Genomic DNA, 14,622 nt, shown 5'->3' on the forward strand with positions numbered 1-14,622 from the left:
AAACGGCAGCTTGGATCACCACCCCAGACTGGAAATGGGGGGCTGAGTGTGGGACGACCAGGAAGGCGTGCCATGTTTCACAGCGGTATGTGCCTGGAAAGGGCAGGGCTGCACAGATAAGGCTTTGGGCTTAGGAGAACAGGCAGATCCCCTGGACACTGTGGTGACCTCTTCATCACATACCGACTTTCCCTCCCTGGCACTCCCCCGGCAGCACAACAGCTTCCTCACTGCACCCCACAATGGCTGCCCTTGAGCATCCCTCCTTCGTCTGGGGCTAGGAGAGGTGAGGGGTTTCTGAGCTCTGTGGCCAGCTCTACTTTGAGGACCTGGGGGATACCTCATTAAGTCAGACAGAGCAAGAGCCAACCTGGAGAGACAGGGTCTCCTTGGCGAGGAGCCGTGACCCCTCCTGGACCCACCCTTGCCCTCCAGCTCCGTTTTTCAACAAATACACACCGTGGAGGGAGTGGGGCAGGCACTGAGGCCCCCATCCTTAACCCACGTTGTGCCAGCTTATTCGATGTTAGTCTTTATTCCAGCCACAGCAGGAGAGGGCAAGTTCCCTCCGGAAGAACTTGGCAAAGGACGGTGCCAGCAACTCTCTGCAGGGGCCTGGTGAAACCGAACCCAGCCTTCAATGTGTGGCCAGTCCTGGGCACTGCTTGCTGAGTTGCTGGAAATCTCCAAGATCCTTGAGGGCGGCCATGTGCAGCGGGGGTCTGGACTGCTGAGTTAAAGGAGAGGATCTCCAGCCTTCTGCCCGACGGCCAGGGTACCATCACACTTCCCAGGTCCTAGGAGTTGCCTGTGACTCTGAAGAACTGCCCTGCTTCCCCGGCTGGCTAGGTTTCTAGGGCTGAGGCCAGGCATGCAGATAACCATGTTGAGGGTCATTAAAGTGCCCAAGTCTCCTCCTGCTGGGGCTGTCGAGATCCCACGCTCTAGACTCCACCATGACCAACAAGGGCTGCAGACAGCAGGTACTATTTTATTGGGCCTCGAAAGCTTTAAATACAGAAGTGGGGAGGGCTGGCAGGGGGCAGATGTAGACACGCTGGCATTTGAGAATGGACGCATCAGAGAAATCACATAATCAACAGCTGGACAGAGAGCAGGGAAGAAGGGAACCTGGGATAGAAGTGGGGTGCCAGCTGGCAGCTGGCCTTGGGTGTCAGGATCATGCCCTACGTTAGGACAAAGTCTTTCATGTTTCTTCCTGATTCGAGGACAACTTAAAAAAAAACAACAAACCAAACCCCCGAATAAAAACACAAAATCAGCTGGAAGAGACTGTGGATGGCAATGCCTGTCATCTCAGAAGACAGTGGCCTGCCCCCTGAAAGCCCCGGGCTCCCCCACCCCACCTCCAGCCCAGATGCCACCCCACAAGACATTTCCATACACTGAAGCAAAGCTGGACCCAATCTACACCCCTGATCTGGGGTCTGGAGCTGAAAACACCCTCCCTGCAGAGGAAGAGGTACTGGTGTGAGCGGGGCTGGGCGCCAGACCTGCTTCCCTCCTTAGCGGCTGTAGCCAAACTCATCAGCATCATCGGCCCGGAAGTCTCCATAGCGCCACAGGTTCAGCTGTGAGAAGGCAGAAAATGACCGTGAGGGAGGTGGGACCCGCTGGAACCCTGGGACTAAGCTCTCTTTTTAAGCTCCCCCTGGAGCCGTTGAGGAAAAAACTCACCCTGGCACTCTTGGCTGACTCCTGGGCATTCAGGTACTCTGTGATCTGGAGGGATAAGGGAAGAAAGGGAGGTCACAAAGGGGGTATTTGTAGCCGAGCAGCCGGAATGACCCTGGAGACTGCCCGGGTCTGGTCTGCATCACTCCCCTGCTCAGCGGATCGCCAGCTCCCCCAGAGTAAAATCCCAGGTGCATAGTCACACTGGCCTACTTGCTGTTCCTTGACTCTCTGTGCTGGCTGTTCCATCTGCCTGAGATGCTCTTCCCCTCAGGTCCACCTGGCCACCTATCTCGCTCCTTCAAGTCTTCCATAAAGCATCACCATCTTAATGAAGCTTCAAATGACCCCATTTAAAATTCCAATCACCCCTCCCCCACACTCCTGAGTCCCCTGATTTCTATTTTCTCTTTTTCTGTTGCATTTCTCTCCTATCAGCCAATTTCACTGATTTAGTATAAATGTTTTTGTCAACTCATGCTTGAATGTAAGCTCCATAGGGCAGAAATGTTGTCTCCTGTTCATGGAGATACGTAGGCCCTCAATAAATGTTTGTTGAAAGAATGAGTCAATGAATGAATGAACACTTGTAGGGAGGGTGTTCATCTCAGATACTGGGCAAAGGAATGTTCTAGACACCAGAGACATGACGGGGAGCTTCATAGGGGAGACAGTGAGATCTCAGGCTTCTACAGGGAAACTTATGCTACTTCCCAGGGCAATCTCAAGACAATGGGGGTCTCTAGTGAGAGGACTTGGGGTGTCACGGTTCTCCTGTCCAGAGGACACATTAGCAATTGACCCTGAGGTCTTGTTTCAAACGAATCACCAACCTGCACAACCAGTGCCACAGGCCCACAGCCCGTGAGAAGGGGAGGCCTGGGAAAAGGCGAAGGGCACAATGGAGAGAGAACGGGGCTTTCAGCGCTGCTGTTCTCATCCCTCCTCTCAGGGGGAGTGTGGGGGCTTCCCACCAGCCTGTCCTGATGGTGAGGCGCCCGTCCCAACTCCCCACGCTCAGTAAGGGAGACAGTGCAGGTGGTCCCTGGGTGTCGGCTGCAGGCCCCTCATGGTCCAGCCTGTGAAGCAGTGAAGCCTGAGGCAACCTCCTCATCTCATGATGGGGAGACTCAGGCCCAGCCCCGCTCCACACCCCGGGGTCTTTGCAGACAAGCCAGAGGGCTGGAGGGGCAGTCCCTTAGGGCCCCTGTCCCAGTCGAGTCTGGCTCCAGGTGTCACTGTGTGCGAGCTGCTGGCTCCAGACTTGGGAACTGTATGTTAGAGAGAAGGAAGTGGTAAAGGGAGGCGGAGGCAGTGACAGGCTGTGGCCCTCTCCAGGCCACCCCTGGAAAGGCTTTCCAGCCTGCCACCTGGGGGCATCCGCAAAGGGACACCTCCCGCTCTAGCTTATAGCTGCATTCTCAGCCAAGCCTGCAACCAATTAATTTGGGATGCAATTAGCTTTTTTTTTTTTAAACCCCAACAAACCCAAACCCATTATCTTTCCCCAGCAGGAGCAGCAGGATGGAGGGTTCCCTGCTCCGTCACTGGCTCTTGGTGTAGCCCCAGCGCCCTCTGTGATGGTAGGTGGGGAGAGGTGAGAAGCCTGCCCCCACATCACATACCACTTTCTGGAACTGCTTCTCCTTGCGCACCTCCACCATGACCAGTCCCTCCTTCACCAAGCCCAGCCCCACGTCCCCCTTGGAATCAGCAAACTGCAGGGTGACATGGGGACAGCCAGCGCTCAGGTGTTCCACGTTAAGCAGGCACTGAGTGTTCTGGATATCCCGCACCACGCTGTCCACGGCGTCTGTTCGAGCATCCTCCTGGAGCAGACACACATGCATGTTAGTGGGAGAGGGAATTGCAAGCTTCAAAGGCAGCCATGTGGGCCCCAGGGCCTGTTCATGGACCTCCAAGCAAGAGTTCAGCAGGTGCCAGCATCTCACTTCCTACTCACATCCTAATGAGGAAGGAAACAGCCTCTGGACCAGCAGTGCCCCCTCTCCCTGTCCTGTCCTTTCCCTCCCTGCCAAGCCTATCTGCATACATCCCATCCTTGTCACCCACCCCTGTACCCTGCCCACCTGCCTTGGGTCTCTGAGAAAAAGTGGCTTTTGTCCATCCCAAACTAACCACCCACTTGCTGCCTGGTCCCCATCACCCCACCTCTACAGGACTGTGCCCCAGCACCGTGACCCTTCACAGGCCCTGCTTTTGTGCACGCACTGTCCTCTCAGGCTCTCTCCATGCTCATGTCTCCCTACCCTTAGAAACTGCCCCTTGACCTATTTTGTCACCCTCTTCTCCTACTGTTTCTCTTCTGCCCTTCAGCAAGGTTCATGAAAAGGCAGACAATGTTCTACGGCACCGATTCCTACCCCACCATCTGCTCCTTAGTGCCCTGGCTCTGGCAGCAGCTTCATGCAGGCTGCTCAGAGCACCCCAGACCTCCGCTGGTGCCCAAGCCAAGGGTACCCGCCAAGCCTTAAGCCTGACCTCCCCTGGGGAGCTGGACACCGCAGACCGGGCTCCCCGCCTCTGGAAACTGGGTGGCTCTGTGACCCTGAGCCCAAGTGCTCCTCTCCGGATGCACATTCTGCGTCAGATTCTTCTTTGGCTCGGGGAAGACCAGCACTTGCCAAGGCTCGCTCTCTTTCGCACCCTGTCTTCCACATACTTGCCCTGTATGCACCCATGGTTTTAGCTACAAGTCCGTGATTCTAGGTTTCCTCGCTTCCCAAACTGAACACTATCGAGCTGCCTGGAGTTCCCACAGCCCGATTTGCTCCTCATCCTTGCATCTTGGCGAACAGCATCATAGCCACATGTAAGAAACCCAGTCACCGTCTGTTCCCCACTTCCTGCCCCCCCCGCCACGGCACTGCGACCTGACCCCTCTGGCGTGGCCCTGGTTTGGCTGTCACTGTCTCTAGCCTGGACTTCCAACTGCCATGGTCGGTCTCCCAGGACTCCATCCAGTCTCTAACAAAGTTCCCTGAAGGAACTTGCAGAACCCGATTTGACCATGTCACACCTCTGCTGAAAACCCTGTCCCCAGCCGCCAGGCCCTGACTTATCTCTCCACTCTCATCTCCTGCCACTGCCCACAAGGTCCTGGACTCGCAACTGTGTGGACTAGTCTTGTCAAGTGCCCTGGCCCACTGGGCCCATCCGTCTAAAGAATCAGCTCAGACGCTCCAATGCCACCTCCTTGGTGCACCTTCCCTCAACTTCCCCGGTCACTCCCATCTCTTGGGTCCAGTCACTAACAGACCATTGGTCACTGTTTCCATCTCCTGGCAGCCTGTGAGGGCCACGTTAGTGGCTGCGTGTCATCGGACAGCCCCCTTTGGAAGGAAGGGAAGGAGGGAGGGAGATGTGTAGACTCACGTCTTGGGGCACCTGGATGAAGGCAAAGGCGTACTCTGTGGCTTGAGCAGGCAGCACACGAGTGCTGAAGGCAGGAGGCAGGGTCCCCAGGCGGGAGGACGGCAGGATCTCTCTCTGCAGAGGACACGTCAGGCCAAGAGCATTACACACGTGATGCCCCCTTGCTCTCACAGGACAACTTCTGTGGCCAGGCCTCTGGAATTCTAACTCAGGCCCCCGCCATGACTTGCTCCCACTTAGCCCATGCGCAGGCTTGCCAAGTTAGTGATGGCTTGGGGGAACGTGCCAGGCTGGCCCCTGCAGCAGGCGGGCAGCCGTGGCTCTCACCTTCTCAACCTAGGCCCGGGGCTGGCACACCTGGTGGCTCTACTAAAATAATCAACTTGATAACTCGTCTCTAACGATAATTTCCATTTTTTCCCCCAATGCCTTCTCTCTGTGACATGGGTTTCTTATTTTTCCACAGGCTAGGGGGTGCTCTGCTGGGAAAGCACACGGAGACAAGGGTCCCGACAGTCCCATAACGTGGCAGGACCTCTTTTGTGTATCCCCTGGTGGGAAGTTGGGAGCACGGGCCAACTCTGGGCTTCTGCTCATCGACCCTTAACCCTAGTCCCTGAGGAAAGCAGACACGCATCGTCACACCTCAGGAGAAGCATGGTTCTGAACTGCGACTTTCTCTCCTGCTTGCTGCTGTGCCCACAGGGAATCTCCCAGAATTATTAACAGACTCTCAGGCCCAGCCCGAGGGGGCTTTTCTCAAGGGTGCTAGTCACTGCCCCCTTGGGTCTGTCCCCTCCCAGCAAGCCTTGGTTTGGACCAGCACACAAGCACCTGGTCAAGCACGACCAGGAGCCGTGGGGTGTGGAGGGCCTCCACGGGCCCTCCCTTCAAAGAAGTTGGGAGAAGACGGGGAACCATGGGTGTGGCTGGGCACTCACCCCTGGGGCCTGGAAAGGAGACTTCTGAGTCCAGTGGCCTGTTCCACCACCAGTACAGATGCCCACATGTTCACCATTCTGTCAGTAAGGGGTTCAGAGCTTACAGAGACCTCTGAGAGCTCACAGTGACTTGACCTAGGGGACTCCTGTGCTGAGCTGACCCGGCAGCCACCCGGGGCCCCTCCTTTGCCTACTCCTCCGCCTCCCGGCCCCCACACTCACATTGCCATAGTCAATGTAGAAGACGTGCACTTTGGCAGGAGACTCGACTTTTTCCACTCGGGCGCGGTACCTGCAACAGCAGCGCGGGCAGAGCTCAAGGGACAGCCCTGATGAGTGTGGCCTCCCCGGCACCGTAGTGACAGCAGGGCAGGGCCATGACACTTCCCTGCCCAGGGCTCAGGGCGAACACCCATGGGTGTCACGGAGGGCAGCTCTCAGACTCCATGAAGGCCCAGGCTTGGGCACTGTGGCCACCATCTAGTGGAATCAGAGCATAGCTGGGAGCAGAGGGAGGGAGAAGGGAGCATGTGGAGCAGATTAATGTGTCCTTGGGGCATAAAGCAACGAGACTAATGACTAGATTGATGTCTGCTGTTTAAAGCCAGCACACTAAACAGCAGCTGTAATTAGCCGGCAGATCTGTCTGGGAGGCCGCGGCAGGGAACACATCCAAGTCACTTCGTCACCCAGGGAAGGCAAGGGCCCTACTCTTGGTAGATCAGACATAGTGACCTTCTTGCAGGCTGTGAGTGCTCCTGGTCATGTCCCAGACAGCTGGGGCGGAGGGTCGGGCGGCTGGTCTGGGCTCACAGAGAACCAGCCTTCGCCCTCCCCACCCTACGTGACATCATTTTTCCTGTGCGGGGTGAGGGCTGTGTCGGAGAGTCTCAGCCAGCCACGGCTCCCCCAACAGAGTTTCCCAGGAGTGAGGAGAAGAGACACTGCTTGTATACTTGAGGCTGACTGGGCTGCAGGCAAATCACAGGCCCCAGACGGGCTGCGAGCAATGAAGAGGGCCGTATTGGAGAGCGGGCCAAGGTCAACACCACCACCCAGTGGAAACCAGGTTGCTAAGGCAAATGTCTGAAGTCTACCTGGTAGCTCTGCAGGCCTGTGTCCTGAGGACAGACCGGCTATCGCTCTTAAGACTCTGCTCCGCTCGGGTCCAGGTGGCTTACCATTCTCCATCTACAAACTTGGCAATGCAGAATTCTCCCCGGCGGGGCGCATAGGAACCTTCAACAGGAGGGTGGCTGGCGATGTCATTTCGCATGTTCTCCATCAGCTTCTCCAGCTGGGTGCCTGCGGGGCAGGAGGAGGGAGTGAGCCCTGGGTTGGGGAGCAGGCAGGATGTGGTGTTCTGTAGGGCGCCTGTGGCATGGGCCTGTCCCGTTCCATAGGCAAGTCCCCTGTGGTCTCTGCTCAAGAGGCTCATGCTGTCTTCAAAAGTGGGACGGGGCTTGCTGACACGTCAGGCGTCAGAGGCACACAGTCTTCCTTCCAACCTCAGCTCTCCAGTCCACTGGCCAGGGCTGCGGAAGCCGCTGGGAATGTTCCTGGGCTGCACTTATGGAGGTGGATGAAGCGCAGGGATGTGGGGCAGGGCCAAGCAGCCTTGTCCAGGGTGGGAGCGGGCCAGCGTACACCCGCTCCTACAAGGGCCGGTCTGGCCTGCCCATCACAGGAGTGATGACTGACAGCAGCCACTCTTTGCCAGCGTCTCCCAGGGGCAAATGTGGGGATGAAGGAGGGGGCCCCATACAGCCCTGGGCAAGGAAAGGGCCTCAGACTCTGAGCCACGGAAGATGGGGAGCAACTCGGGGAGGAGGGCCCAATCTCAGTATATTCAAACTTGGCTACTCTGACCTTGCTTACCGTGTGATACGTGCAAAAGCAAACTTTGGTACTGCCAGGTTGGGGTTCCAACCTCTTACCCCAACTCAGTGCTCTCTTTGGTTGGGCAGGGAGAGTCTCCTTCTCTGCCTGTCCTTCCTGAATCCTGAATCCCTGCTGTTTGTCAGCTGGTAATCACCAGGTTTGGCAACGCCCAGGGTCCTCTCAGGTTCCCTCCCTTGCTTCTTTCTGCTGTGTCCCCACCCCCACTCCACTAAGCATCAGTCCCCAGTAACTTCACCTTCCCACCCCCCTTGGCCCGGATTCGAGCTCTGCATCAGGCCCGTTGTGTCCCCTTTGCTCTCTGAGGTGAGGGTAGCTGGGTGCGTGTGGTGTGGGTATGGGGTTCTTCTTTCCACCTCTGGGGTGCAAGCCACACTGTAACAGGTGCCTAACACATGTTGGTTGTTGCTACACTTGTCACAGTTGGCCTTGTATGTTCCTTGTCTGGCTCATGTTCCTGCCACTGCGCTGTGAGCTGCTTCAGGGCACAGATGCTTGCTCGCTTGGTTCTGTCTGCTCTGGCAAGGCCTAGCAAATCCCTGACGCATGCAGCGTGCTTAAGAATTCAACTGTATTCGGGGTGCCTGGGCGGCTCAGTCGGTTAAGCATCTGCTTTCGGCTCGGGTCCTAGGATTGGGCCCTGCATTGGGCTCCCTGCTAGCGGGGAGTCTGCCTCTCCCTCTCCTGCTCCCCCTGTCTGTGTTCTTGTTCTCTGTCAGATCAGTAAGTAAAATCTTTAAAACAAAAAAGAATTCAACGGTATTGAAGATGCACTCTGCATATGTGCACAAGGCCGTGTCCACTCCTGGGCCTCTGCATAGGGCCACTGTCCCAGCATCCATGAGCCTCGGTTTCAGAACAGGGACTTTCAGGAAGCAGCTGCCCTTCCCCCCACCCAGCAGTAAACCCTCTACACAGACAAATTCTTTCTATACTTGGTCTATTTTTATTTTTTATTTTTTTTTTGCTCCAAGGCAACAGAAGCAGACTTTGCCTCCTGCAAACAGGTCCTTGCACAGAGCCTGGCTGGTCATTTACAGCTAATGGCAATGCTTTCATCATTTCATTAGATCCTTCCTGAAGGCAGGCTTTAATTAAGAGAAGAGACACAAGGCAGGAGGATGTCCCCCAAGAGAGGATGAAAGGTTTTAGAAGAAGGAAGCTGTAGATGCTTAAGTTTATTTTCATAGATTTTTATGGAACCAACCGAGGTCAGGTTTTCTCTGGAGCCCACAGCAGCCCTCCAGGTAGTGTGCCAACAAGCATCTCACTCCCCTCTCCAATATTCCAAGAATACATGGTTTCCCCTTTTGTTCCTTTTCTCCTGATTTCCTGCCTTGGCCATCCCTCACTGCAGTGTCCTGGCTCCCTACAGCCGCCAGAGATAGCCAGGTGGGGAAGCCTCTGAGATTACTGGCTGAAGGCCTCGAACCCTCAAGCTCTGTCCCCTGGAGGCTTCAGGGCCCTGATCCAGGGCCACACAGGATCCAGAGGCCAGGCAGAGACTGCCAGGGAGCTGTCGTACCTTGGGCAGGGGCTTCTTTAGAGTTCCCTTTTCTCCAAGCTTCCTGAAGCCCCTTCTTTCTGGCTCCTGTGCTCCGAAACTGCCTCCTTCCTGCCTGGACCACCACTGAAAGACTCCTTTCCTCGTCACACCACCCAGACCTGGGGGGGCTGGGCCACCTTTCAGCAGGATTGCAGCTGACCTCAAGGGAACCTAATCCTCAAGGCTCATCAGTCCATCTCTACTCCTGCCTGGCTCTTTCCCCTCCCAAGTAGAGTGAGCCCAGGGCTTAGGAAGGTTAGTTTTTCTTGGTGAACTGACATGGCCAGAGAGCAGCTGCCTGGGAAATGTCATTAGAGGGAAGTGGCTGAGACGAGGCTGATGATCTGGAGGGGCCTGGGGGTGGGGGGTGGCTAGCCACAGCCTGCCACCTGTGGGGCTGCCTCGAGTGCCAGTGACATCTTCAGGCCCCTCTGCCTTGCAAGGATCTGGCTCCTTGGACCCAGAGGCGGCCTGTAGAGCTTTTTCCTCTGCCCTCAACTAACATGGTTCCCTGCACAGGATGTCAAGGAGAGAAGGGAGGGCAGGTTAGAGAGAGCAAAGGGAGTGGAGGTGGGAAGTTGAGCTGGAAGGGCCACAGGGCCACCCCTATGAGAGTGGCCTCTACTGCCCCCCGTCCTCCAGAAGCCTGAGGTGTCTGCTGAAATGACCCTGGCCACAGTGCACAGCCCTTGAGGGCAGGAGGAAGGAGGAGGATGGAGACAGAGGGTCCTTCAGAAAGACTGCCCAGGGATGACTTCCCCTAGAGTGCTGCCTGTTTCCATGGCAACTGGCTACCACTCAGGGCTATGGTAACCTCTAGAGAAGGAGAAATCCTAGAGAAAAAAGCCGAGGCTCCTCTCCTCCTGCTGCCTTCCCAAGAAAGCTGAGGGGGAGGAGGGTTAAGTGATGCTGGTTTGTGCTTCCTGACCACATAGAGACAATGTGTTCCCTGCTTCCTGATAGACTCTAAGAGCTACAGATCCCCATGGCTAGCCCAGCCAGGGGTGTCTGAGAGCAAAACAATTCTCCAAGAATCTTGGAGTACCACCCAGACAAGACAGCTTACCTCACTAGCCCTCAGAGGCCCTGCTGAGCCTCGGCCACTCCAGGGCTCACTTGCAGTTCATGAAATGACCCGAGGGCCCAGGGCCGCGCGTGGGGCTCAGGGGATGGGCAGCAGCCATAGGCTACTTGGGAGAGGCCCCTGGGAGCCGTGGGCTGGGCCCTTCCCTCCCACTGAACCGAGGGGGTCCTGGGGGCAGGCTGGGCCAGCGTACTCACCGGTCTCCACATCCTGCACATAGAAGTGCAGGTCATCAGTGATCTCGGTCACGAACACCGGCTTGTAGCTGGCCGAGCGCTCCTTCTCCTCCAGCACAGGTGCCACCTCCTCCACGGGCTGCTCTTCATAGTGGGCCCAGACCTGCGCGTGCGGTCAGCAATGGGGGGAGGGGATTAGGAAGTGAAGCCAGACAGGACACGGGACAGGGGCTTTGGGCAAGTGGGGTCACCCCTGGGGTGAGTGTGCGGGTCACCACAGGACACTCACATCACACTGAGCTGAGCCCCTAGAACTCCTACCTCTGAGTGGGTAAGGAGAGTGCTCTGAAGGTCTTTCGATCAATCAGTTCTCAGATTCGGGAAGGGATCAGAAGCAACTGGGGAGCTTATTAAAAATGCTGGTACCTGGGTGCCAGGTCTACCAAGTTAGGATCTGGTACGACTGTACTCAGAGGAAGTAAAACAAACCAGAGCAGACTCCCAGGCAATCCTCACGCACACCACAGTGAGAACCGCCAAGGTTCTGGGTCCCCACCTTCCTCCCCCGACACCACTCTGTAGGGGTCACTCTGAACTCTCCAGGCCCTCGCACTGTCCAGGGCCATGGTGCTTCTGAGGCTCCCCAAGTGACAGCCCTGGGCCATGGAGGGGAAGGCTTGTCACCATTCAAGAATGCCTTGTCTCAGCAACTTCTCTGCCTTCACCTCAAGCAGGTTGCTCTGACCCCAGCTCAGAAGCTGGGCCACTCCCCTCCACCCTCGCCTCTCCCCTCCTCCCCTGGCCCTGCACTGTCAGGCCCGCCTCAGCTCAGAAGCTGATTCGATGTGACAGCGTGTCAAGTCCAATCCTGCGGCCAGGAGATTATCCCAGTAGTGAAGCCTGTCAGAGCAGGAGAGGGTGGGGGCTGTCCAGCTGAGCACTGAGAACGGGGTGAGGGACGGGACCACACATGGGGTCCCACAGACACACAAGAACAGGGGTGATAAAAGTACTAGCCAAAACTTACATGCTTCCTAGGTGCCGGGTGCCATTCTAAACATTCTTTAAGTAGTAATTCATTGAATCCTCAAGACATCCCCTTGACTAGGTATTAACATTACCCTGTTTTATAGATGGAGAACTGGAGGCATCCAGGCTTGCTAGAAGCAGCAGAACCAGGATCTAAACCCAGGTCTCTGGGTGCTAGAGATCTTCGAGAGGGCATTTTGGCATTGACGGGGCCTCTAGAGACAGAGGGCGGCACTGAGCAGTGGGAAAAGTTGTGGGTGGGAGATGTGGGCTCCTGTCCTTTAATTTGCTGCTTGACTTCGGTCAAGCCATGTGCCTCCTGCATCACCTTGTCTTCCCTTGCAAGAGGAGCTCGCTTGACCCCATGATCTCTCAGCTGACCCACAGATCCCTGGACAACACGTGGAAGCAGCCGAAGGGCAGGAATGTCAGAATTACTGAACCTCCTTGGGTCACACCTGCACAGGCCATGCTCCTGCCTTTAATGTGTGAGTATGCTTCCACTAGAAGGGGAGGCCTCCAGGGAGTGGCTGAAGGGGATAGGAGAGACATCACCTGGGTGCAAACCTCTGCCAGCCACACACGGCAGCGCCCTCGCCTTTCGCCTTGTGGGGCTGGACTCTAACCCAAACAGCTCCTGACCCCTCTCACCTACTCCCAACATGGGTCCCACCACAGCTTCTTCCCTCCTCACTAGCATCCAGACACCTCTGCTTTCCACATGTGCAGGCCTGGTTGTCACAGGAAAGGAGGCAGACAGTAGGGCAGTCAGATCAGAGACTCCAGGCCGGAGGGGGTCTCCAGCTTTTGGATTTCCCTGTGAAAGGGCCTCTTTAATCAGAGGCCATGGCACAGACTGCTGAGGGCACTTTGGGGGCCAGCCACAGTGACTTCTGGTTGCAAGGCCTACATCCTGTTGTGGTCGACTTTCTCCCTGGGCCCTGCGAGTTGGAAGTTCCCCAGGGAAGTGACTATTCAGTCAGTCACTCCTAGCCACGCCAGGATTCGTGCAGCTCGAGGGCCGATGGGACTCTCACTGCTGCTGTGACACAAGACTGCCAGCACTGCCTTAAATGAGCTGAAGCCACTGGCTGCCCCCACCCCCCGGTCTGTCCTCTGCTCCCTTCTGGTCAGTGGGCCCTTTCCCCGCCCACCTCGCTCTTCCTGCTCCCTACCTTCCTGGCACCCAGGCAGCACATTAGAGAGACAGGGCGCCGCGCTTGCTCTGGAGGGGGTCTGAGCCTGGGAGCAGTTCTGGGCTCCATCCTCACCCGCCCTGCCTCCCTCTGCTTTGTGGAAGGAGGCTCCTCAGCAGTGTTGATGAATTGGGAACAGACTGACAGGGTGAGAGCAGAAACTGCTAATGACTCCTCAAGCAAAAGCGCCTTGGGCGACAGCATCAGGTTTCCTCCTGGGGGGAGAAGGGTGGAGTTCCTCTTCTGGCAGGCTCAGGTGGGCCACAAGCTTGAGGTCAAGGATGATGCAAACAAAAGCCTCGGGGCTGGCCTGCAGGCGTCTAGCTCCCACCAGGAGGGTAGCGGTGGGGCCAGTCCTGCAACGAGGTCCCATAGCTCATGCGTGCTAGAAGGGGCACAGTAGGGGATACCCTGCTGCCTCCAAAGGTGAGAAGATGGCAAAAGCATGAGGTGGCCGAAGGGTAGGACGCAGACAGCTACTCCTCCGATAAAGGAACTCCATTTCTTTCTTTCTTTCTTTCTTTCTTTCTTTCTTTCTTTCTTTCTTTCTTTCTTTCTTTCCTTTCTTTCTTTCCTTTCTTTCTTTCTCTCTCTCTCTCTCTCTTTCTTCCTCCCTCCCTTTCTTTCTTTCTTTCTTTCTTTCTTTCTTTCTTTCTTTCTTTCTTTCTTTCTTTCTTCTTTTCTTGTCTTTTCTTTTAAAGATTTTATTTATTTATTTGACATAGAGACAGCCAACGAGAGAGGGAACACAAGCAGGGGGAGTGGGAGAGGAAGAAGCAGGCTCCCAGCGGCGGAGCCTGATGTGGGGCTTGATCCCAGAACACTGGGATCACGCCCTGAGCCGAAGGCAGATGCTTAACGACTGCGCTACCCAGGCGCCCCAGGAACTCCATTTCTAAGAGAGGGTTGGCTTGGCCCCTCAAATAGGAGAGCCCTGCAGGTCTCCCTTGGGAGACGGAGATGACCATCTACTCCTGGGACTTGGCTACCAGTGGCCTTGGCAAGCTGGTAAATGCAGCCTGGCTAGGTGGCTTCTTGGTGGGAACGAGACAGTCAGCTGAGAGGCTGGCCAACCCCTAGAACGAGGGCACATTTTGCCCCTACTGGCTGATGCCGCCCTTCTGCAGAACTGGGGCAGACAGGGGACAGACATACCAGCAGCACCTGCCGGACACATGCCACTTCCCCACAGCTACCCCAGCCCTCTCTCTGCTCAGATCCCTGACAAAGAGCTTGTTTGGGGGAATTCCCAGGGGGACGCTCCTTGTCCTGCACCCACGGGATGACGACAAGGAAAACCCAAAGACCCCTTCCAGGGAGAACAGTAACTGCACACACAGATTCAGTGCCTTCAGGCTCTCTCTGCAGGCTCTGGGCAGATGGAGGAGCTGGGGAAAGACCTGCACAGCCAGACCCGGGGCGGGGGGGGGGGACGGGCAAGGGAGCAGCTCCCTTATCCACTCCATTGCGGCTCTGTCATGCCAGTTCCTGTCCTGCTCGGGTCCCCTCTACATTGTGGGGCCAGGTTAGGAGCACAGACTGTCTCTCCTCCTGTCCTCACCCATCCCTGGCCCTCCCTCTTGCCTGCACTTCCTCCCCAGGGAGCCCCAGATTCGCCTCCTGGCAGGAGATGGGCGACGTGGACTGAGGCGCCATTGGC

At 56.5% G+C, this 14,622-nt stretch overlaps 1 protein-coding gene across 1 annotated transcript in view; it reads right to left on the reverse strand.

The window, feature by feature from the left end:
* Positions 1-971: 971 nt before the first annotated feature.
* SND1 (staphylococcal nuclease and tudor domain containing 1) overlaps positions 972-14,622 on the reverse strand; it is a 406,385-nt gene continuing 392,734 nt past the window's right edge. Inside the window, exons 18-24 of the mRNA XM_045792715.2 lie at positions 10,759-10,900; positions 7,214-7,337; positions 6,255-6,324; positions 5,092-5,205; positions 3,321-3,524; positions 1,699-1,743; positions 972-1,592 (exon numbers count right to left, since the gene is read on the reverse strand). Of these exons, the coding sequence (XP_045648671.1) occupies positions 1,527-1,592; positions 1,699-1,743; positions 3,321-3,524; positions 5,092-5,205; positions 6,255-6,324; positions 7,214-7,337; positions 10,759-10,900 (765 nt within the window). The 3' untranslated portion in view covers positions 972-1,526. The remainder of the gene's footprint in view (positions 1,593-1,698; positions 1,744-3,320; positions 3,525-5,091; positions 5,206-6,254; positions 6,325-7,213; positions 7,338-10,758; positions 10,901-14,622) is intronic.

Source organism: Ursus americanus, chromosome 3 (assembly GCF_024610735.1).
Source record: "Ursus americanus isolate L20-20 chromosome 3, mUrsAme1.1.p, whole genome shotgun sequence".
In the NCBI taxonomy this organism is placed as follows: Eukaryota; Metazoa; Chordata; class Mammalia; order Carnivora; family Ursidae; genus Ursus; species Ursus americanus.